This window comes from Rana temporaria, chromosome 10, assembly GCF_905171775.1.
Source record: "Rana temporaria chromosome 10, aRanTem1.1, whole genome shotgun sequence".
Classification (NCBI taxonomy): Eukaryota; Metazoa; Chordata; class Amphibia; order Anura; family Ranidae; genus Rana; species Rana temporaria.
In genome coordinates this window covers 91708711-91731717 of record NC_053498.1, presented here as the reverse complement: position 1 = coordinate 91731717, position 23007 = coordinate 91708711, and the positions used below count along the sequence as shown (strand labels likewise).

The window sequence follows — 23007 nt, the reverse complement described above, 5'->3', positions numbered from 1 at the left end:
TGAAATGTAAAAATAAAACCTAGTATTAAAAAAGGGGAACATTTTGAAGGGGAGAAGACCACCACGGGGGGTGCGGGAGTTGTCCGGCCGCCATGGGAGAGTCAAAGTGGGCCAGTCTAGATGAAGTCCAGGGCCAAATTTTTGTCCCAGTCCAGCCCTGAGAACAGCTATTCCAAAGTTATAGTTTTCAACTATGGGTGTTCTACGTTATACAAAGTGTACAGCTTATACGAGTAAAACTCAGGGCTCTATATGGTTGGAGCTTACTTGGTAGGAGACCCGATGCGCATGGTCGGTGGCCGCCAGCCACCCGCGATCACAGGAACGAGAGGGGGTCTGTCAATGTAAACAGACAAATCCCTGTTCTGACAGGGGAGGAGAGAGAGATCTGCTGATCCTAGTGATCAGGATCAGCGATCTCTCTCCTCCTCCAGGCAGCCTTAACCTCTTGATCGCCCCCTAGTGTTACCCCTTCCTGCCAGTGACATATATACAGTAATCAGAGGCTATGTTTAGCTCTGATCACTGTGTAAATGTCAATGGTCCCAAAAAAGTGTCAAAAGTGTCCAATCTGTCCACCGCAATGTCGCAGTCCCGCTAAAAATCACAGATCGCTGCCACTAGTAAAACAACAATAATAATAATAATGTCAGAATCTATTCTCTATTTTGTAGATACTATGGGCCAGATTCACATAGACTAGCGGCGGCGTAACGTATCGTAGATACGTTACACCGCCGCAAGTTTTCGTCGCAAGTGCCTGATTCACAGAGCACTTGCAATGAAAACCTACGCCGGCGGCCTCCGGCGTAAGCCCGCGTAATTTAAATGGGCGTGTGCCATTTAAATTAGGCGCGCTCCCGCGCCGGACCTGCTGCGCATGCTCCGTTTCGAAATTCCCGCCGTGCTTTGCGCGCCGTGTCGTCATTTTTTTCAAACGGCGACGCGCGTAGCGTAATTCCGTATTCCCAGACGGCTTACGCAAACGACGTTATTTTTTAAATTTCGACGCGGGAACGACGGCCATACTTTATACAGCAATACGTTTGCTGTGTAAAGTTAAGGCACCAAAAACGACAACTAGCTTTGCGACGGGAAACTAGACTAGTGGCGACGTAGCGAACGCGAAAATCCGTCGTGAATCGCCGTAACTCCTAATTTGCATACCCAACGCTGGTTTACGACGCAAACTCCCCCCAGCGGCAGCCGCGGTACTGCATCCTAAGATCCGACAGTGTAAAACAATTACACCTGTCGGATCTTATGGATATCTATGCGTAACTGATTTTATGAATCAGTCGCATAGATACTCTGAGAGATACGACGGAGTATCTGAGATACTCCGTCGTATCTCCGATGTGAATCTGGCCCAATAACTTTTGCGCAAACCAATCCATATACACTTATTGCGATTTTTATCAAAAAGAATACACCTAAACTGATGAAGATTTTTTTTTGGGGGGGGGGGGTATATTTATTATAGCAAAAAGTAAAAAATATTGTTTTTTTTCCTTCAAAATTGTCACCCTTTTTTTTTGTTTATAGGGCAAAAAAATTAAACTGCATAAGCGACCAAAAGAAGTCCCCCGTGTGAAAGCCCGAGGGTTTCAAACAGGAGCGTTGCGCTAGCAGGACGGTAAAAGAAGTCCTGCTAGCAGCATCTTTGGAGCGGTGTGTTTATCGCTCCTGCCCATTGAAATCAATGGGACAGCGAGACTGTACCACCCGCAATGCGCAGCAATTTAATCTTTTCCCGGCCGCTAACGGAGGTAAAACTGCTCCACTAGCGGACGAAATGTGCCGCAAATCTGCCCATAGCATCGCCGTTAAAAATAGCATTGTTTTACCGCTGACGCTATGGGCGGCTCAGTGAGAAAGGGGTCTTAGGTGAACGAAGGTTGAGCTACACTGATAGAGACATGAATTTTCTGGGACTTTGCAATGTTTTTATCTCTTGCAAGTCTCCATTCTCATTCTCTGTATTAGATTGTAATCTTTAAGAAGCATAGCCCTCTGTTTCCTCCTGTATTATAAATGTACTGTGTTCCCTCATGTTGGCGATATATAAATCCTTTATAATAATAATGTGAAAACAATGAGACACCCTGACTTCAGAACCCATGCGTCTCCTCATCACATTCTCCCTCCCCAGTCACAGCCGTGTGGAGATAACGGGGAAGGCGAAAGTGAGACGCTTCATGTGCCTGGCCAGTCCCTCCTATCCAGACACATGGAGAATGCAATGATTCATGGGATTTGTAGTTTCCTGGTAGCTCTGTGAACTACACTCCCAGATGACATTGCAGTAAGGAAACAGGAAGTAGGAAGAGAAGCTTTGAATGCATGTTTTAAAATGACTCAGAAAATAAAAGCTCCAGATGACAGGGGTAAGCAAACTTTCCAAAAAAAATGATGATGCACATTAAAGTGTAACAAAAGGCAAAACGTTATTTTTGTTTAGTTTAGGATGGAGTGTAAAGGAAGTGGAACACCTGTCAGTTTTTATTATTTGTATCCCTGTAATGGAGATTCATCCTTCTTATATGTCCTGTCTACTGTTATCATCAAACGCTTGGCGCTTAAAATTAAGCTTCTTTTGGACGGCAGCCTTCGCTGCGCGATTTATCATATCGTGGCAAAACCACACTGCCATTGAAAATGAATGGCACTCGAATCGGCGGTTTGCGATTGCAGTGTGATTTGAGAACACTGGCAGAATTGCAGCGATTGTGCCCAAGGTACCAAAAAGCCAAATGTAAATGGAGCCAAAATTTTGGGTTGACACCTAAACAGGAAGAAAGGGGAAATCTTCCAGCGGTGACACCCTGGAATTCCCTAATTTTAGAGGGATTCCCTATCATTTCCAAAATAGAGAAAACAATGTTTCCTGACTGACTCCATGGCAGCCTACGTGTGGGTTAATCCCGCCTCCTCTCCAATGTGATAGGACCCCATACCCATAAAAGTTAACTCACCAGTAGCACCAGTGTTCCTTTTTTTTCCTCCTCCATGAATTTAGAAACTTCTCAGGACAGGAATAGGATGGCACACCTGAGCGGTGCAGCTCGGATCCCAGCCATGGGCGGGTGGAGAGCTTTTGCAGCAACCCTTTGGGCGTTTGCTATGTGTGCTGAAGACGTCTCATCACGGCTGGCAAGGTCCTATTCTCTCATGGCAGTCGCCTATTTGTATTATTTGTTGTCTTTCTGTGTCTGTTTTTGTCCCCATGGCGGCTGGAGCGCTTCTGCGTTCCAGCTCGCACTTTGCTTCCTGGTCGCGAGCGCCAGTACCCCGCGCATGCGCTGTGCCCACTCTCAGAGCGAGGCCTGGTTTCGCGCATGCGCAGTCTGTCGAATCTGCGGCGGCCGCGCACGCGCCGTCGCATCGATTGTACCGCGCAGGCGCGCGGACGACAGGTGACGTCACCGGCGGGTGATTTAAAAAGCGGCTGCTCGCCTATGCACATTGGGATGTTCCCTGATCAGGCGTGCAGCCGCAAAGAGCGATACTCTTCTTTGCCAGGTCAGTGAGCAGGGCTCCCCCTGCTGTATTAGCCTTTCATGTTGTACTAGCATATAGTATTGCTTCTCATCTGTGCAAGCGATTTTAAAATGTTGGTCATTCAAATTATTTAATGTATTAATAATTTATTTATTTATTCATTTGTGTAAAAAAAAAAAAAATATATAATAATAACAGGATTTTAAAAAAAAAAAAAAAAAAATCTTAAAGGGACAATGCATTTATCTTTCCATTATTTTGACACTTTAGGTTTTCTTCCTTTTCGGATCCGTATCGCTGTTTTACGCAGGTCCTAAGTCATGGACCAGTCACCGTCTACAGGTGGCCAGCCCTCACGCACAAGGTATGTGCAGGATAAGGGCGGGGCTAGGGGTGGAAGTCACAGTCAATATGTGTTGTCTGACAATTTTCCTCCCTATGTGTCTCTCTTTAAAGCCCTCCTGATCCAGATCCTATCTCCGCAATCCAGTCCCATGACCTTGCCAGACCGCATCATTCTTCCAGATCAAAATCCAAAAGGAGTTCTCCATCTACATCTTCCCACCGGAGGAGACGCTCACATTCCTCCTCAAGACACCGCTCCCACCGCCATGATAGTCGCTCTGATCGCAGAGCCTGCTGGGGATGTGACACTCATGTCCCGGAGGGCAAGTCACTGTGCGACCGATGCTACGCCCATGCGGTCGGGGAAAAAGAGACTGAAGGTCATCGGATCGAGTCTCTGGTGGAACGTGTGGTTCAACGAACTCTAAAAGAGCATATGCCCCACACGCAGATTCAGACCAACACTGACGGGTCTGCTTCTCCAAACTTGGAGATCCTAGAGGATCCAGGTCCTTCCCGGCCTCAAGCCTCCACTCCGGCTTCTCCTCAAGGTGACCTAGAGAGTGACGAAGAAGGCTTAGAATTTGACTTCGCGCAGGTGACGCCACTCGTCAAAGCGATTAAAGAGGCTCTCTTATGGGAAGAACAACCCGCTTCTCCAGCCAAGCAGAAAAAATATTTTAAACGCTTGGGGAAAGAACGCCCTACGTTCCCGTTCTTGACTGAACTAAAGGGTATTTTTGAAGAGGAATGGAGCAAGGTGGACAAGAAATCTTCCATGGCTAACAAAGCCTCAAAGCTCTATCCCTTCAAACAGGAAGAGGTCAAACACTTGGAGAATGTTCCTCTAGTAGATGCGGCAGTAACGAGACTTGCTAAACACGTCACTTTACCTATTGCTGACTCCGTCTCTTTCAAAGATGGCCTGGACAGAAGAATGGACCAGGACCTCAGAAGAATTTATGGCCTTGCGGGCACAGCCTGCAAACCGGCTCTAGCTTTAGCGGCATTATCAAAGGCCATGGAAGCCTGGACGGAAAACGTTGATTCTTTCCTCAAAGGCGTCTCTGAAGAACTAGCCAAGAACTCAGCCACGGCAGAGTTAAAACTGGCGGTCGCATTCCTGGGCGAAGCCTCCGTTGACTTAATCCGCCTGTTAGCCAGGATTATGCTTTCTTCTGTGACCGCGAAACGGGCCCTCTGGCTACGCCCCTGGGTTGCCGACCCATCATCGAAGCAGAATTGGTGCAAGATTCCTTTTGAAGGATCAACCCTGTTTGGCAACAAGCTAGATGATGCCATCTCCAAAGTCTCGGGCGGCAAGTCTGGTTTCCTTCCTCAGGACAAGCGCCAAACGGGAAGAAAAATGCCTCAATTTCGGCGATACAGCCCGGACCGCGCTAGGGAAGCTCGTGCTTACAGGCCTGGTGGAAACTACAGAAGGAATTGGAGCAGAGGTAGAGGCTCCTACCGGAAACCTACTCCAACTACTCAGGCGTCAACTGGACGCGACAAGGGGAAATCTTTTTGAGACAACGCCCGCCCAAGCGGATCGTGTGGGAGCTCGTCTACTCCTTTATCGGCACGTCTGGGCGGCCTCAATCAAGGACTTTTGGGTCATCAAGACCGTGACCTCAGGACACGCATGGTCCTTTTCCAGTCCTCCCTGTCCAAAGTTCATCTCCACCCTTCTTCCAGGGTCACTGGAGCAGAAACAGGTCCTTCTAGACTACATTCACCTCCTGAAGATTCAAGGAGCAGTGATACACGTCCCAAAAGACGAACAGTTTCTTGGGGTGTACTCCCCTCTCTTCTTAGTACAAAAGAAGAACGGTACCTGGCGCCCAGTCATAGACTTGACATATTTGAACAAATTTATAACACACAAAAAGTTCAAAATGGAAACTCTATCAACCATCCAACAAGCAATACAGCCAGGCGACTGGATGATTTCCGTGGACCTAAAGGATGCCTATTTCCACGTCCCAGTAGCAGCAGAGCTGCACAAATACCTCAGGTTCTATGTCAACCAGGAACACCTCCAGTTCGTGTGCCTACCCTTCGGCCTAACAACATCCCCACGGGTCTTCACCAAAGTTCTTTTGGCTCTGGTAGCTCTCATCAGGCTGAAGAAGATTCGTCTGTATCATTATCTGGACGACCTCCTGGTCCTGTCCCAAGACAAGACCCTTCTCTTGGCACAGAGGGATCAGGTCATCGCGACCTTGTCCGAATTCGGGTGGCTCCTGAACCTGGCAAAAAGCCATCTGGAGCCAACTCAGTGTCTAACCTATCTAGGTGCTCAATTCGACACAGTAAGGAAGACCATCTCTCTACCAACAGAGAAAATTCCGGTAATTCAGGAGAGGATTTCCCGGGCCTTGAGTACTCGTCACCTAAGAGCTCATCAATGTTTGAAGATCATTGGGACAATGGTATCCACAACACCAATGGTAAAATGGGCGCTCTGGAGGCTACGTCCCTTCCAATCCGGCTTTCTCAGGCAGTGGAAATCAGGGAGCATGAATCAGCGGATCCACATTTCAACGTCAATGAGGGGCAGCCTCTTCTGGTGGCTTCAACCGAAGAATCTGCTGAATTGTCACTCCATCGCTCCAGTCTCGTGGGTCACAGTGACGACAGATGCCAGTGGCTCCGGTTGGGGGGCCCTGTGCGGCACAAGCATGGCGCAAGGCAGGTGGGACGCTCGCCTCCACAATCCAGGCTCGAACACCCTGGAGCTTCGTGCGGCCTGGTGTGCCCTACAGTCCTTTTCACAACTGCTGAAAGGAAGGTCAGTAATACTAAGGATGGACAACACCACAGCAGTATCATATGTCAAGAGACAAGGCGGGACTCGGAGCTCATCCCTTCTCCAGGAAGTAGAGCCCATTATGAAATGGGCCCAAGTGAACCTAGTCAACCTGACGGCGGTTTTTATTCCAGGTATTCAGAACTCCCAAGCGGATTTCCTATCACGAACTCAGGTGGACGTCAACGAATGGTCTCTCCACGATCAGTCCTTCCGTTGGATCTTGTCCCTGGGAGTCAATCCCCAAGTGGATCTCTTTGCTTCTCCGAACAATGCCAAATTGAAAAAATTCTACACAAGAGGTTACTGCAACCAGGCAATCGGGACGGATGCCCTAACGGATCGGTGGTGGTTTCAGAGGGCGTACGCCTTTCCCCCGATCCCAATAATTCTGAAATTCCTGAAGAGACTTCTTGCGGAAGAAGTAGAAATTACAATGGTGGCTCCATGCTGGCCGAACAGGCCATGGTTCCCTCTTCTGGTTCACCTGAGTCTTCAGGACCCAATTCTAATACCATGCAGACCAGACCTTCTCTCCCAGGGAACGCTCCTCCATCCCTGTCCGGCTCAAATGAAACTAGCGGTCTGGTTCTTGAAAGGGAAAGGTTAGAAACCCTTGGCTGCGCCTCTCGGGTGATCTCTACCCTTATGAGCTCAAGGAAAGGAAGCACAAATAAAGTGTACGGTAGAATATGGTCTAAGTTTGTGGAATTTTCTTTAACCGCGGGCAGTTCCTTCAAGAACCCAGAAATCCAAAACATCCTAAGCTTTCTTCAATCAGGACTAGACCTACCTCTGTCTGTAAGCTCACTAAGAGTTCAAATCTCAGCACTTTCAGCCTTTTCTGGAATTCCTTGGGCAACCCATCCACTAATCAAACAGTTTTTTTCGTGGAGCCTCAAGATTGAGACCTCTGAGGAAGCCAAGATTCCCCAAATGGGATCTCCCGTTAGTACTTGACTTTTTGAATGGACTTAGTATGTCGGGGCCCTCCCCGTCCTCGTTGAAGAACTTTTCAGCCAAAGTAGCCTTTCTGGTAGCTATCACCTCGGCCAAGAGAGTGTCCGAGATCGGTTTTCTAGGTCACAAGGAGCCATTTCTCACCTTTTTCCCAGACAGAGTGGTTCTGATACCCATGCTGGGCTCCAAACCGAAGGTCTCGTCGGTTTTCCATGAGAATCAGGAAGTAGTTCTCCCTACCTTTAAAAACCCAGATTCTGATGAGACTCACCCTCTGGATATGGGCAAGATACTCACTGAATATCTGCAAGTTACATCTACATTCAGACGATCTGATCACCTGTTCATCCTGCATTCAGGCAAGAACAAAGGGAAGAAGGCATCTTCAAGAACAATTGCATCCTGGATTGTCCAGACGATACAACAGGCTTATTGTGCAAAGGGCTTGGCTCCTCCGCAGGCGGTAACAGCTCACTCCACGAGAGGGATGGCAGCTTCCTGGGCAGCAGCCCGTCATGTGGCGCCAGACGTTATTTGTAGAGCGGCCTCTTGGTCTTCTATAAACACCTTTATGTCCCATTACTGTGTTGAACCTGCAGCACTGTCTTCTGTAAATTTTGGTTTATCTGTCTTGTCGGCTGACGGGACAAATTAAATATATTTCTGTTCAGCATACCCACCCGTGTGTTTGGCTAGTTATTTCCCACACGTAGGCTGCCATGGAGTCAGTCAGGAAAAAGGAAAATTTATTATCATACTTACCGTAATTTTCCTTTCCTGATGGACTCCATGGCAGACGGAGTTCCCACCCTGAAATTATGGAGTCGGGATAGTTACGGAACACTGGTGCTACTGGTGAGTTAACTTTTATGGGTATGGGGTCCTATCACATTGGAGAGGAGGCGGGATTAACCCACACGTAGGCTGCCATGGAGTCCATCAGGAAAGGAAAATTACGGTAAGTATGATAATAAATTTTCCTTTTTTGTCTTTAGTTCTGCTTTAAGATTGTTATCTAGGATAGGCGTGATATCTAAGCGAATTTGATTTTTAGTGCTAAAGGTGAACTTGCGCTTAAAGTGATATTAACCACTTCAGCCCCGGAAGGTGTTACCCCCTTAATGACCAGGCCATTTTTTGCTATAGGGCACTGCGTTACTTTAACTGACAATTATGAAGTCGTGCGGCACTGTACCCAAATAATTTTAATGTTTATTTTCCCCACGAATAGAGTTTTTTTTGTTTTGTTTTTGTGGTATTTGATCATCTCTTATAAACAAAAAAAGACTGACAATTTAAAATAATACACGCAAAAAAAAAAAAAAAACATTAATATCGAATTTCTTCAATTTAGGCCAATATGTATTCTACATATTTTTGGTAAAAAAAATGCCAATAAGTGTATATTGATTGGTTTGTGCAAAATTTATAGCGTCTAAAAACTATGGGATAGATTTATAGACCTTTAATTTTTTTTTTTTATTATTGTTTTTTGACGATCAGCGATTTTTAGCAAGGCTGCGACATTGCAGCGGACAAATATGACACTAATTTACACTTTTTGGGGACCAGTGACACCAATACAGCGATCAGTGCTAAAAAAAAAAAGAATGCACTGTTACTGTATAAATGACACTGTCAGGGAAGGGGTTAACATCAGGGGTGATCAAAGGGTTAAGTGTGTTCCCTGGGAGTTTTTTCTAACTGTGTGGGGGACAGAATGACAGGAAGAACGCAGAGATCTGTGTTCCTGCTTACAAGGAACAGAAGATCTCTGTGTACTTTCCTGTCAGAATGGGGATATGCCTTGTTTACATAGGCAGATCCCCGTTCTGCCTCCCTGTAGAGCGATCAGGTCCGTCGGACCCACTGATTGTCTCCAGCTCCGTGCACGGGGCATATGCACGCCCACAGCAGCTATTGCACGAAATGAAATACAGGTACGTTGTTTCGCGCAATAGAGGAGCCCTGCCGCAGTATATATGTGGTGGGCGGTCTTTAAGTGGTTAAACCTTCATATTTTTTTTTTTTTTACTAAAATAACAAACTTACCTGCTCTGTGCAGTCGTTTTGCACAAAGCAGCCTGGAGCCTCCATTACTGGGGTCTCCCGCCAATGCTCTAGTCTAGGCCCTTTATCTTCAGGGAGTGCCCCCAGGGAAAGGCACCTTCCATGGGGGCACCCGTCCGTGCTAGCTCACAGGCCAGGCAACTTGGCCCACCCCCTGCTTCCTTGTGACAGCATTTGATTGACAGCAGCCAGAGCCAATGGCTGCCACTGCTATCGATCTGCCCAATGAGAAGAGAGCGACTGGAGCTGTCATTTATTTGTTTCCTAAAACAAAAACAAAAAAACTAGTGATGTGTACTAGGCTTAAAGGGGTTGTAAAGGTACAATTTTTTTTCCGTAAATAGCTTCCTTTACCTTAGTGCAGTCCTCCTTCACTTACCTCATCCTTCCATTTTGCTTTTAAATGTCCTTATTTCTTTGGAGAAATCCTCACTTCCTGTCTGTAACTCCACACAGTAATGTGAGGCTTTCTCCCTGGTGTGGAGTGTCGTGCTCGCCCCCTCCCTTGGACTACAGGAGAGTCAGGACGCCCACTAACGCACACAGCTCCTTTCTCTATCTGCAACGTAGAGAGCGTCCTGACTCTCCTGTAGTCCAAGGGAGGGGGCAAGCACAACAACCCCTTTAACTCAATAGAACATTTTCAGGTAATATTTATATATGTATGTTTCTTTCCAGAGACATCTGTCAACTGAATATTGGTGAGAGAGAGATCAGATCTTAACCAACACATTGAGGAGGTGGAGCTAACGGCACAGATGATCCTATTTAACATAAAGGCAGAAGGTTGGAGTTATCGGCACAGCAAACCGTAACCAACATATTGAAGGAGGCGGAGCTATCGGCACAGCTGAGCCTACCCAGCACCTTGAAGAGGGGTGGAGATATCGACACGGCTGATCTTACCCAACATAGAGTCAGAGGGGTGGAGTAATCGGCACGGCTGATCCTATCCTACCCAACACATGGAGACATGCGATCAGGGGGCAGACAGTGAGCTCAGCATGGCCAAGCCAGGTAAAGCATGGACAGGCAATATTCTATATTCCATTAATGACAAGGGTACTCAGTACTGAGAATAAAAATAGGAAGTTAACCGTTATCTTTAGAGTATGCAGCTGCTTTATCTTTAAATCCCTGCCTATGTTACAGCTTAAAGCGGAGGTTCACCCTAAAAAACATCTATGTACCATCTCATCCAGCATACTTGCATCAGCTACAGTATGCTTTTTTTTTTTTTGCGCTGTATTTACCGCTTAATCCTTCAGTTTCGTTTCAGTAGGCGTTCCTATGAAGAGGGGAACATGATTGACGTCCGGCTATGGCGCGTCACGCATTCCAAAAATAGCCGGACTAGGTCTCGGCTCTTCACTGCGCTATGCGGCGCCTGCGCACAGACTAGGAGCTGACTGCGCAAGCGCCGTATACAGCCGAGTTCTATTTTGGCTATTTTCGGAACGCGTGACGCTCCATAGCCGGACGTCAATCATGTCCCCCTCTTCATAGGAACACCTACTTCCCGCGGGAGTCTGAAAAGAAACTGAGGGATTAAACGGTAAACACAGCGCAAAAAAAAAAGCATACTGTAGCTGACGCAAGTATGCTGGACGGGATGGTATATAATTCTTTTAGGGTGAACCTCCGCTTTAAGCTGGTGCCATGACTGCTGTTTCAGGGTGGCTCCTTTCTCTTGCATCATCCTGTGGCATCTGTAAGCTCCATGAGCATGGCCCTCCTATTCCCATTGTATTGAACTGTAATGCACAAACTGTTGGCGCTATATAAATCCTGCATAATAATAATAATCTACCTTGCATGCAGCGACTACACTGTGTGCTTCACTAGAAACAGACAGCCCTGTAACCTAGGAGGGCAAGGCACTTCCCTGCAACCCCCACTTCTCCCTTTTTCAAGCTAAAAGACTGGCATCAGACTACTCTGTCCACTGTTAACTCTGTCAATTAAGATCAGAAGTTCAGCGAAGCAGCGCTTAAACGGCAGAAGCCAGCAACATTGAACATTATAAACTGCAAGTGCTGGGGTAAAAATATTGACAAACAGTTTACTGGAAGACCCTTATTTTATTGGACTCAATGTGTCAAGCTTAAAAAACATTGAGGGTTGGTTTATTACTACTTTAAGGCTCCATTCACACCTTGGCGACAAAACGCCCGACGCTCGTGCCGCTGGAGGGGAGAATTGCCATTGATGTCTATGGAGATGGTTCACATCTCATAAACGCTGTACGCCTGTCGCCTGAAAACAAGTCCCGGACCCTTTTTTTCAGGCGGCATTGGCGTTCGGCCATAGACATCAATGGCAGTTCTTTGTGAAAAAAAAAGAAGTAACCTAATCGCGGCAAAATACGCCGCGTACGCGGCGTTACAATGTGAATGGGGGCTAATGCTCAACTGTGGGCAAGCAGCTAAATATAAATGTATATAGGTGAGTATGTCTTACCTGCAGTATGCAGTGAAGTGTGTTCCTGGACACCTCCTCTACACTGTCTTGGACAAAGAAGGAGTAGCGCTATGCAGAGAAGTTACCATTCTCTAAAGCTGGCTATAGAGGAAGCTAATTCTATTATAGCATCGCAGCATATAAATAGATTTGTACTTTTCTACTAATGTTGTTTTTTTTTACTTTCTTTTAAGAGAGCTCTAAGATTGTGATTCACCTTCTGGAAGGAAATGCCTTTGTGTGGAATATAGAAGATGCTCGGAAGATACGGGAGACACATGGCCTGGTAGGGAAGCTTGTAGGAGCTTTGGTGAGAAAACCTCAGCAGAATTCCCGTCTGGGCCTTCCACTAGGACTTCTACCTGAGGAGACCAGACTACTAGTAGAAATCGGGGCAGCAACACTTGTACGTGGAAGCTTCAAAGAAAAGGAACATGCAGATCCCAGTGATTTACCTCCGGTTTGTATTGTAACATTTTAAAGCTCCAGTTTACCTAAGAAAAAAATACAAAATAAGCAAAAGCATTAGGTACTTACCTTCAGTGTTGATGTGCCTTGAGTGCTTTTGTCTCCTATTTTAGTAGTAAGCTTTCTGTTGTGATGCAAAGTGTATAAAACCCTGTTGGGTTTTATTTCTATTGGTGTCCCGTTGATGAGAGTTGCCTTCACTCCCTGTCCCATAGACACAACAGCAAGTGAGAGGAAATCTCTTCAAATGAGGGAAATCCCATCTTAGACAGTTATCACTGTCCCCATTGGAAGATTTTTTTGTCTATTTTTATTGTGATGACAACTCAAAATGTTGAATTTCTTCTCGCTTTCTGTCTCTGTACCACAGGTTCCCAGGACCAGTTGAGAGAGTCATTCTCCCTAGCAGATACACAGAGAGAAATCATAACCTGGCAGATGTATTAATCCTTAAAGTGGTTCTAAAGGCAAGAGGTTTTTTACCTTAATGCATTCTTTGCAGTAGGATAAAAAACCTATGTGCAGCAGCCCCCCCAATACTTACCTGAGCCCCATCGCAATCCATCAATGTGCATCAGAGCCTTGGCTCTCTGGGGACACTCAATACTCATTGGCTGAAGCAGCAGCTCCCACTGCCGTCAATCACAGCCAGTGAGCCAATGTGGAGAAAGAGAGAGGACAGGGCTGAGCTATGGTTCTGTGTGTGAATGGACATGCAGAGCAGCGGCTTGAGAGTGAGCCTGCTCGGGTGCCCCATAGCAAGCTGCTTGCTCTGGGGGCAGGAATATATATATATATATATATATATATATATATATATATATATATATATATATTTTTTTTTTATGTTTAACCACTTACCGGCCATACTATAGCCGAATGATGGCTACAGCACAGACGGCTACTTCCTATACAGCATCCCGTGATCACGCCTGCTGCTGGGCATGGGCGGAACGCCTGGTAATAGCGGTGTCCAGAGGACTATGCTGGTGACAGATTGAGGTAGAGAGACAATCATCGGCTCTTTATCGTGTGATCAGTTGTGTCCAGCCACAGCTGATCACAAATGTAAACAGAAGCCAGTTATCGGCAGGCTTTTCCTCATGCTGACAGCATGAGAAGAGGACAAGAGAGCTGATAACCGGCGTCTCTAAAAGGGACATGTACACTAATAATCAGGGCACTGATTATCAGTGCAGTCCCAGTGCTGCCTATCAGTGCCAGCTATCGGTGCAGCCTCATCAGTGCAGCCTCATCAGTGCTTATCAGTCTTTATTTTTTTATTTAGAAGAAAATAAAAAACCCAGTGGTGATTAAATACCACCAACAGAAAGCTCTATTTGTGTGAAAATGATAAAAATGTCATATGGGTCCAATGTTGCATGACCTCGCAATTGTAATTTAATGTCGACAGCACTGAAAATTAGCCTGGGCAGGAAGGGGGTGAAAGTGGCCAGTAGACAAGTGGTTAATATCACTGTAACCACACCACCCCAAACTAACAAAAAAAGCTGTGGTTTTAGATATTCTTTTACTCAGCTTTAGGGTTCATTAATACCACCATCCTTGTGTAGCGTAATTTACATTTACTCTTGTACTGGTCTTGTACGTAGTTATGTGTTGTTATATATTTTATTTGCCATTTTGATGTGTTGTTTTTTTTTTTTTATAATTAAACAATCATAACTTGTTTATCAGCAGGAGAGCACAAGTCTTTCCACCACTGTACACGAGGAGGAGTCTTCGAAGGCAGAGGTTGAGACCTTCAAGAACTTTCTGCAGAATAGCTATGAAGAGCAGCGGCGACTGGCTTTGGAGGAGAAAAAGCGCACCCTGGAAAGCATGTCAGAGAGTATTATGAAAGGTAGAAGCAAGAGAAAGAGACGGCATGGGGAACAAGAAGGTGGGTGCTGGTGCTTATTAAATTGTGTGTAATCCCAAATCATAAACTTCTTCTCCTAGCCTCTTTTTGGTCTTTTAAAGTGGTTGTAAACCCTTACAACCCTAACCTGTAGCTACCCTGGATATCTCCTAAACCTGTATGGTTTAGGAGATATCCCCCATATCAGCATGTGCCAACGTCATCGGCACATGCGCACTGAAGCAATGGCACGTTTGTGCCATTGCTTCAGCTAGTGTGCCATTACCTGCAGCTCCCACACGCAGGAGTGACGTAATCGCGGCTCCGGCCAATCACAGCGCTGGAGCCCGCGATACTGGGAAAAACTCTGGGAGCGATGTCGCCGGAGCAGTGTACAGGGACCTCTGTAAGGGCTTCGATATAAGGTAAGTATTTCATAATGAGCTAGTATGCTATGCATACTAGCACATTATGCCTTTGTTTTGCAGTTTTTTATTTATTTACAACCACTTTAAAGTGATTGTAAAGGTAAAAGGTTTTTTTTACCTTAACCACTTGGTACCCAGGCCAATTCTGACATTTTTCTCCTACATGTAAAAATCATAATTTTGTTGCTGGAAAATTACACAGAACCCCCAAACATTATATGTTTTTTTTTTAGCAGAGACTCTAGAGAATAAGATGGCGGTCGTTGCAAGTTTTTATCTCGCACGGTATTTGTGCAGCAATTTTTCAAATGCATTTTTTGGGAGAAAAAAATGTTTCATGCATTTAAAAAGCAAAACGGTAACGCTGGACCAATTTCTTTTGTATAATGTGGAAGATGATGCTAGGCTGAGTAACTAGATACCTAACATGTCACGCTTCAAAATTGTGGAATAGCGCCAAACTTCGGTACTTAAAAATACCCATAGGCGACGCTTTAACATTTTTTTACAGGTTACATGTTTTGAGTTACAAAGGAGGTCAAATTATTTCAATGCTGTTTACATTTTGGGGGCGCAACTTACGTATGCATTCGCTTCTGCAAGCAAGCACATGTGGATAGGGGCACTTTGATCACTTAAGGACCGCCTCCTGCAGATATACGTTGGCAGAATGGCACGGCTGGGCACAAGCACGTACCTGTACGTCCTCTTTTAAGTGCCCAGCATGGGTCGCTGGCACGCGACCGCGGCCAGGTTCGAAGCTCCATGGCCGCGGGATCCGCGGACCCGATCGCCACCGTGATCGGTCCCCGGAGCTGAAGAACAGGGAGAGCTGCGTGCAAACACAGCTTCCCCGTTCTTCACAGTGGCAGCTTCATTGATCGTGTGTTCCCTAATATAGGGAAACACGATCAATGACGTCACACATCCAGCCCCGTTCCCCTACAGTTAGAAAAACACATAACCCCTACAGCGCCCCCTAGTGGTTAACTCCCAATTGTCATTTTCACAGTAAACCATGCATTTTTATAGCATTTTTTGCTGTGAAAATGACAATGGTCCCAAAAATGTGTCAAAATTGTCCGATGTGTCCGCCATAATGTCGCAGTCACGGAAAAAATAAAATAATAAAATTATCTCCTATTTTGTAAACGCTATAAATTTTGCACAAACCAATCGATAAACGCTTATTGCGATTTTTTTTTTTTACCAAAAATAGGTAGAAGTATACGTATCGGCCTAAACTGAGGAAAAAAAAAAAAAGTTTATATCTTTTTGGGGGATATTTATTATAGCAAAAAGTTAAAAATATTGCATTTTTTTCAAAATTGTCGCTCTATTTTTGTTTAGAGCGCAAAAAATAAAAACTGAAGAGGTGATCAAATACCACCAAAAGAAAGCTGTATTTGTCGGAAAAAAAGGACGCCAATTTTGTTTGGGAGCCACATCGCACGACTGCGCAATTGTCAGTTAAAGCGACGCAGTGCCGAATCGCAAAAACTGGCCAGGTCCTTTACGTGCATAAAGGTCCGGGTCTTAAGTGGTTAAAAAAAAAAAAAAAATGTTTAATTGTACTTTAATTTTATCTATTTTGACACTTTCTTTTTACATTTTTTTTTAGGTCACTTTTATTCCTATGTAAACATCCCTTGTAACAGGAATAGTGCTTGACAGGTCCTCTTTACAGTGAAATTTGGGGTCAATAAGTCCCCACATCTCACCTCTAGGCTGGAAAGCCTGAAATCAAAAGGCAAAAAAAAAAAAAGATATCGGCTTCCCAGCCGAGGTAGTCATATTTTTTCAAATGCAGAGGCCAGAAGTGACATCATGCCAGACCCCGAATGATCATAGAGACTCCGGGGACCATCTCTTTGGTCAGAATCCGGGGCCGGTCAGTTCCTTCTCCGGTACGCCGAAGACAGGGGCGAGCCGTGAGAAGCACCGGGGGGAGAGTGGGGACAGGTCTAAAAGTTGATATCTGAAGGATGCCTGTAGCAGCAGGCATCATTCAGATATAATTTCTCAAATTCTGCGACATCAAATGACGCTACGCGGGCCGCAAGCGGTTAAAACTTTCTATGCATTAAGTTAAAAACGCCTTTTAATGGTAGCACACCTCCCTGTACAGCTGCTCTGAGCTCCATATATAAATTACTGCCCAGACAAGGATGACTTGGCCTTTGACAGCCGAGTGTTATTGGAGTTTGCCATGATTAGGGACAGCACAGAATTTGTCTTCGGTCATACAGAGTTTAGTGGATTGATAAGGAAGTAAAGCCTGCTTATTTTATCAGCAAATATAGTTGTCTCGTGCAGATATACTACAATGATTTGTAGATAACGGACACCGCTCTTCTTCTTTTTTCTTTGATTTTATACAGAAGAATCAATGGAATCCTCCTCACTTGGACCTATTAAAGAGCTTCAGAACCTAGAAAATACTTTCCTTTTCCCTGAGGAAGCCATGATGGTGCAAATTCCAACTGCTAGGACTAATGTACACAGTAAAGAAGAGGTTGATTTGTGCAAAGCCTCACTAGACTGGCCTTACCCTGGGCAGACAAAGCATGAATTACGGTTCAAGGTTTTAAGGGACCTCTGGCAGAAGGGATACTACCTCACCAGTGGCAGCAAGTTTGGTGGAGACTTTCTTGTTTATCCAGGTATTGTATGAACACAGCTGGAAGAAAACAATGGAGTTGATTTACTAAAGGAGTAGAGAATGTTCACCTAAAGTGAATTTTCGTTTTGCAAAGTCACTTTAACCACTTGCCCCGCTGGGCACTTATATTCCCTTCCTAACCAGTCCAATTTTCGGCTTTCGTGCTCACACATTTTGAATGACAGTTACTCAGTCATGGAAAAAGAGGGGGTTATCCTGCGCTAATAGTAGAAATAATTGATATGATTTAAATATAGTGAAAAAAAGCTGCAACACAAACATGTGATAACAATAGAAAAAACAATATATAGTTGCGCTAAATAAACTGAAGTGATGCTGGAGTTCTCCTGCAGCTGCAGGAGAGGTGCGAGGGCCACATGAACTGGCCTGGAGGGTCGGATTCGGCCCGCGGGTCTTGTGTTTGACACCTGTGGTCTAGAAACTATAGTGGCAATCATTAAAAATTGATCATACCTGATGTACTGATGGCCTGTCTCATTTTTTGAGACACTGACAAGCCTTGAAAGTACAAATACCCCCCAAATGAACCCCTTTTGTAAAATAGACATTCCAAGGTGTTTAGTAAGAGGCATGGCGGAGTTTTTTGAAGTTGTCATTTTTTCCCACAATTCTTGCAATGCAAAAGTCAACCCCCCCCCCCCCCCCCCCCCCCCACACACAAAATGGTCATATTGCAAAGTTATTTCTCACACACAGCATATGCATACTTGCAACTACATCTCAAAACACTTTCTGCTGCTCCTCCTGAGTATGGCGATACCACATGTGTGAGACTTTTACACAGCCTGGCCACATACAGAGGCCCAAAATGCAAGTAGCACTTCCAGGCTTTCTAGGAGCATAAATTACACATATAATTTCCAGACAACCTATCACACCTTTGAAGGCCCTGGAGCACCAAGACAATGAAAACACCCACAAAATGACCCAATTTTGGAAAGCAAACAGCTCAACGCAAAGTTTGAGGCATTATGCGTCGTTTGAACATGTAATTTTTCTCCACAAGTTTTTGTAAAATGTGAAAATTATAACACATTTTTTATTTTTTTTTATTTACTCAAAGTTGTCCATTTCTAATACATAGCATGTGCATACCGCAAATTGCACCCATATGTAAGACTTTTACACAGCCTGGCCACATACAGAGGCCCAACATTCAGGGGGCACCATCAGATGCTCTAGGGACATAAAATTGCAAATAACATTTCCTGACTCCCTATTACACTCTTGTGAGGCACTGAAGGCACTGGTGAGGCATGGATGTGGCATGAGTGATTACGGATGAGGCACTGATGAGGCGTGGATCAGGCACATATGGGCATGAATGAGGTAAATATGGGCATGCTGCTGCTGCTGCAGTCTCCCTCCTCACACGCTATACCAATCAGTGTGTACAGCGTATGAGGAGAGAGCTGAACCGGACATGCTAGGACGCAAGGAGGAGAGAGAGAGAGCTGGCCGGTCATGTGACCGAGGGGAGCCGCTGTGAAATACAGTAAAGGAGGCATTTTTTTTTAATTAAACACAGAGACGAGAGCTCCTGTTATTAGGGAACCAGCAGGATTATATACGTTTTAAATAGTAGAGAGCAGCAGGAGTGGAGGGGGCAGGCACTGACACAGGCAGGGAGGGGGACACAGGAGCACATAAGAGGACAGGAGAGCTGCAGATGACCAAGCACATAAACTGACCATGGTGTCAGGGCTCTGCAGCCATGATGAACCGTGGTCAGTTTACAAAGGGGAGGGCAGAAACTGGCAGGATCAGCCAGGTGTTACAGGGGGCCACAGCACTGTGCTTTATAAAATGCTTTAAAGGAGAAGGATCCTTCTTTTTTGGGGGTTAAAAATTGCTTTAAGATAACAAGAAACCTTCTGTGTGCAGTAGCCCCCCCCCCCCCCCCAATACTAACATGAGTCCATTTTTTTCCAGTGATGTTGCCAGGTCTATAAAGATATGGGTGAGTGTGTTTGGGGTAGAGGAATTAGACTGGCCTGCACAGAGTCCTGACCTCAACCCGCTAAAACACCTTTGGGATGAAATTAGAGCAGAGACTGCGAGCCAGGCCTTCTGTCCACATCAGTGCCTGACCTCACAAATGCACTTCTGGAAGAATGGTCAAACATTCCTATGGACACACTCCTAAACCTTATGGACAGCCTTCCCAGAAGCGTTGATGCTGTTATGGCTGCAAAGGGGGTGGCCAAGTCAATATTAAACCCTACAGACCAAGACTGGGTTGCCATTAAATTTCATGTGTGTGTAGAGACAGGTGTCCCAATACTTTTGGTAATATAGTGTATATGAACCCAGCCTAAATCTGACATGACTATCGAAAGACTTTCAGCCGGTACCAAGTACCTGCGTGCCAGTATTACCTGCTTTCTTATTCTGTCTTTAAAGGGAAGGTTTTGTGTATTTTCAGTAAATAATTATTTTATTTGTCACACTTTTACATGCTCGCACTTGCAAATTTTATTATTGTATTGAAAATAGCTTTGTAGCTAAACCAATATAGAGAGCTCTGTAGTTGTGAACAGTAGGGAGGATGAATGACGCTGAATGCTGTAAGCCACACAGCGAATGTATTTGAGGTTAGCTGTCTGACTCATAGACTTGCATTGTGCGAGAGAATTGGAGCCTACGTATGTAATGAGCACATACAGTATATCTGCCTCCATTTATTCAGAAATAACACTTCAGTCCATTTTTAAAGAATGCATTAGCACTTTGATTACTTTATGTTTATTTAAGCTGATTCCTTTTTAACATTTTATATCTAAAAATAATATGAGAACAGCTGCGTATTCCTTTAGTAAAGCGGAGCTCTGAGCTCACAGATAAATAACCAAGCGCAGTAGAAATACACACGTGATTTTTTTTTCTTTAATTGCCAAATGATTTGGACTTGACTAGTAAAGCCAGTGATCTAGGTATTCCTGCAGGACAGCACAACCAGGTCCTCAACCTTTACTATGGTAGCAATACAGCATAGTCAAGAACATGCACCCCAGCCTGCTGGTTAATGAAGGAACAACAGGATACTGATAGTCCCAGGATGTCCCCTGTGCATTCAGACGACATCCTATCGGTGCTGCCTCGAAAGGGGACAGGAAGGGGTGGGGAATAAGTGCTGTTAAATTGCATACAGGAGAATCTCCTGTTTTCTCTGCGGCATCTGTAATAGGAAGTCTTGTCTCCTGGGCTGCCATTGGACAACTCCTCTGTCTATCATAGGAGGCGGGACGTTGTATTAAAGAGGCTGCTGTGTAAACAGGAGATTCTCCTCTATGTAATCTGTTGGCGGTCGTCCCGCCTCCCCTCCGAGGCTGCAGATGAGCATCGATCATTCATGGCAATGGAGAGGCTGCATTCATAGCAATGGCAAGGCTGGATTCAATAAGACCCCACATCTCTCCTCCAGGCTGAAAGCATGAGATTGTGAAAAAAAAATCACCGATCTCATGCGATTGCGGCTTTGTTTACTTCCGGGTACCCGGGCATGACGTCATAACATTGTGCCCAGGCCTCCGACGGACATAGAGATGACTGGTGACCATTTGGTCACCAGTCATCTCTATGCTTCCCATCCATCGCCGGCCGATCGTTTCTCCGGGTCCCTGATGGCACGGGAGAGCCCAGAGAAGCATCGGATGGCGGCGGCGGGAGGGACGTCACGTCGCGTTACCTATAAGAACGATCAATCGATGACACTGCCGCTATGATCATCCTTATGGTACACAGAATCGCCGGCAGGAAATAGTGATATCTGAATGATGCCTGTAGCTGTACCCATCATTCAGATATCCCCACTGAAAGTCCAGAACGTCAGATAATTAGATATATATATATATATATATATATATATATATATATATATATATATATATATATATATATATATATATAAAATCATGTTTGGGTGGTCCAAGTAATTTTCTAGCAGAAAATAATATTTTTTTTTTACTTGTAAGCAACAAATGTCAGAAAAGGTTTGGTCTTTAACCACTTAAGACCCGGACCATTATGCAGCTAAAGGACCTTGCCCCTTTTTGCGATTCGGCACTGCGTTGCTTTAACTGACGATTGCGCGGTCGTGCAACGTGGCTCCCAAACAAAATTGGCGTCCTTTTTTCCCACAAATAGAGCTTTCTTTTGGTGGTATTTGATCGCCTCTGCGGTTTTTATTTCTTGCGCTATAAATAAAAATAGAGCGACATTTTTGAAAAAAATGCTATATTTTTTACTTTTTGCTATAATAAATATCCCCCAAAAAAGATATAAAAAAACGTTTTTTCCTCAGTTTAGGCCGATATGTATTCTTCTACGTTTTTTCATGACTGCGACATTATGGCGGACACTTTTGACACATTTTTGGGACCATTGTCATTTTCACAGCAAAAAATGCATTTAAAATGCATTGTTTACTGTGAAAATGACAATTGCAGTTTGGGAGTTAACCACAAGGGGGCGCTGAAGGGGTTATGTATGACCTAATATGTGTTTCTAACTGTAGGGGGGTGTGGCGTCATCGATTGTGTCCTCCTATAAAAGAGATGACACGATCGATGCAGCTGCCACAGTGAAGAACGGGGAAGCCGTGTTTACACACGGCTCTCCCCGGTCTTCAGCTCCGGGGACCAATCGCGGGTCTCCAGCGGCGATCGCGTCCGCTGGCCCTGCATCTTCGGACCGGGTCACGGGAGTGCGCCGCGCGCCCGCGGCTAGGTACTAGTACAGGACGTACATGTTCCCAGCCGTGCCATTCTGCCGACGTATATGTGCAGGAGGCGGTCCTTATGTGGTTAAAGTAGCGCAGTGCCAAATAGCAACGAATGGCCTGATCATGAAGGGGCTAAAACCTTCTGGAGCTGAAGTGGTTAAAAAAAAAAGCCAGCCTCTGCAAAAAAAATAATAAAAAATTATAATAATTGGATTAGTGTGACACCTGGCTATTGTAAGCATGCAGGGCAACTCTAACCTGGCACATGGCTGCCACTTTAGATCCTGATGGAAATGAATCTGAATAAGAGCCGTCACATTGATTGTTACTACACTGCATCCTTCTTCACTAGTCTCAGCAACATTCACCCTCTAACAAATTGTATTATATGTGTTTCAGTTAAGACTCGCTTATGAAAATGTATTTGTTTTAATGCAGGAGACCCGATGCGCTTCCATGCACATTATATCGCCATCTGCTTTCCACAAGATGAAGAAATCCCACTAAGAGACATTATCACTGCAGGAAGACTGGGAACAAATGTCAAGAAGACTGTACTGCTGTGTTCCTCTAATGAAGAGGGACTAGTGACTTACACTTCTTTACAATGGTCAGGATTGCAGTAAAACATTTCAGCACACAGTTTCTTGTTTGTTCTACTTTGTGGCAATGTTCCCCACAGTGATGGCACCAAAT

At 45.1% G+C, this 23007-nt stretch overlaps 1 protein-coding gene across 2 annotated transcripts; it reads left to right on the top strand.

The window, feature by feature from the left end:
• The first annotated feature begins 2268 nt into the window (after positions 1-2268).
• On the top strand, positions 2269-22953 carry TSEN34 (tRNA splicing endonuclease subunit 34). Of its 2 annotated transcripts, none has more exons than XM_040325683.1 (6): positions 2269-2387; positions 10367-10705; positions 12343-12608; positions 14318-14519; positions 17287-17568; positions 22750-22953. In XM_040325683.1, the coding sequence occupies exons 2-6, from the start codon at positions 10654-10656 to the stop codon at positions 22935-22937; spliced, it is 990 nt and encodes a 329-aa protein (XP_040181617.1). In that variant the 5' UTR covers positions 2269-2387; positions 10367-10653; the 3' UTR covers positions 22938-22953. The 2 variants fall into 2 exon arrangements, with proteins under 2 accessions (XP_040181617.1, XP_040181616.1); XM_040325682.1 differs by having other exon boundaries at positions 14315-14519.
• The last annotated feature ends 54 nt before the right edge of the window (positions 22954-23007 follow it).

Excerpts from the sequence above, each read along its gene's own strand:
- TSEN34 (XM_040325682.1), top strand. The coding sequence starts at position 10,654 with ATGGAGACATGCGATCAGGGGGCAGACAGTGAGCTCAGCATGGCCAAG. Across the intron at positions 10,706-12,342 it reads GCTCAGCATGGCCAAGCCAG|AGAGCTCTAAGATTGTGATT; the intron begins GTAAAGCATGGA and ends CTTTCTTTTAAG. Across the intron at positions 14,520-17,286 it reads ACGGCATGGGGAACAAGAAG|AAGAATCAATGGAATCCTCC; the intron begins GTGGGTGCTGGT and ends GATTTTATACAG.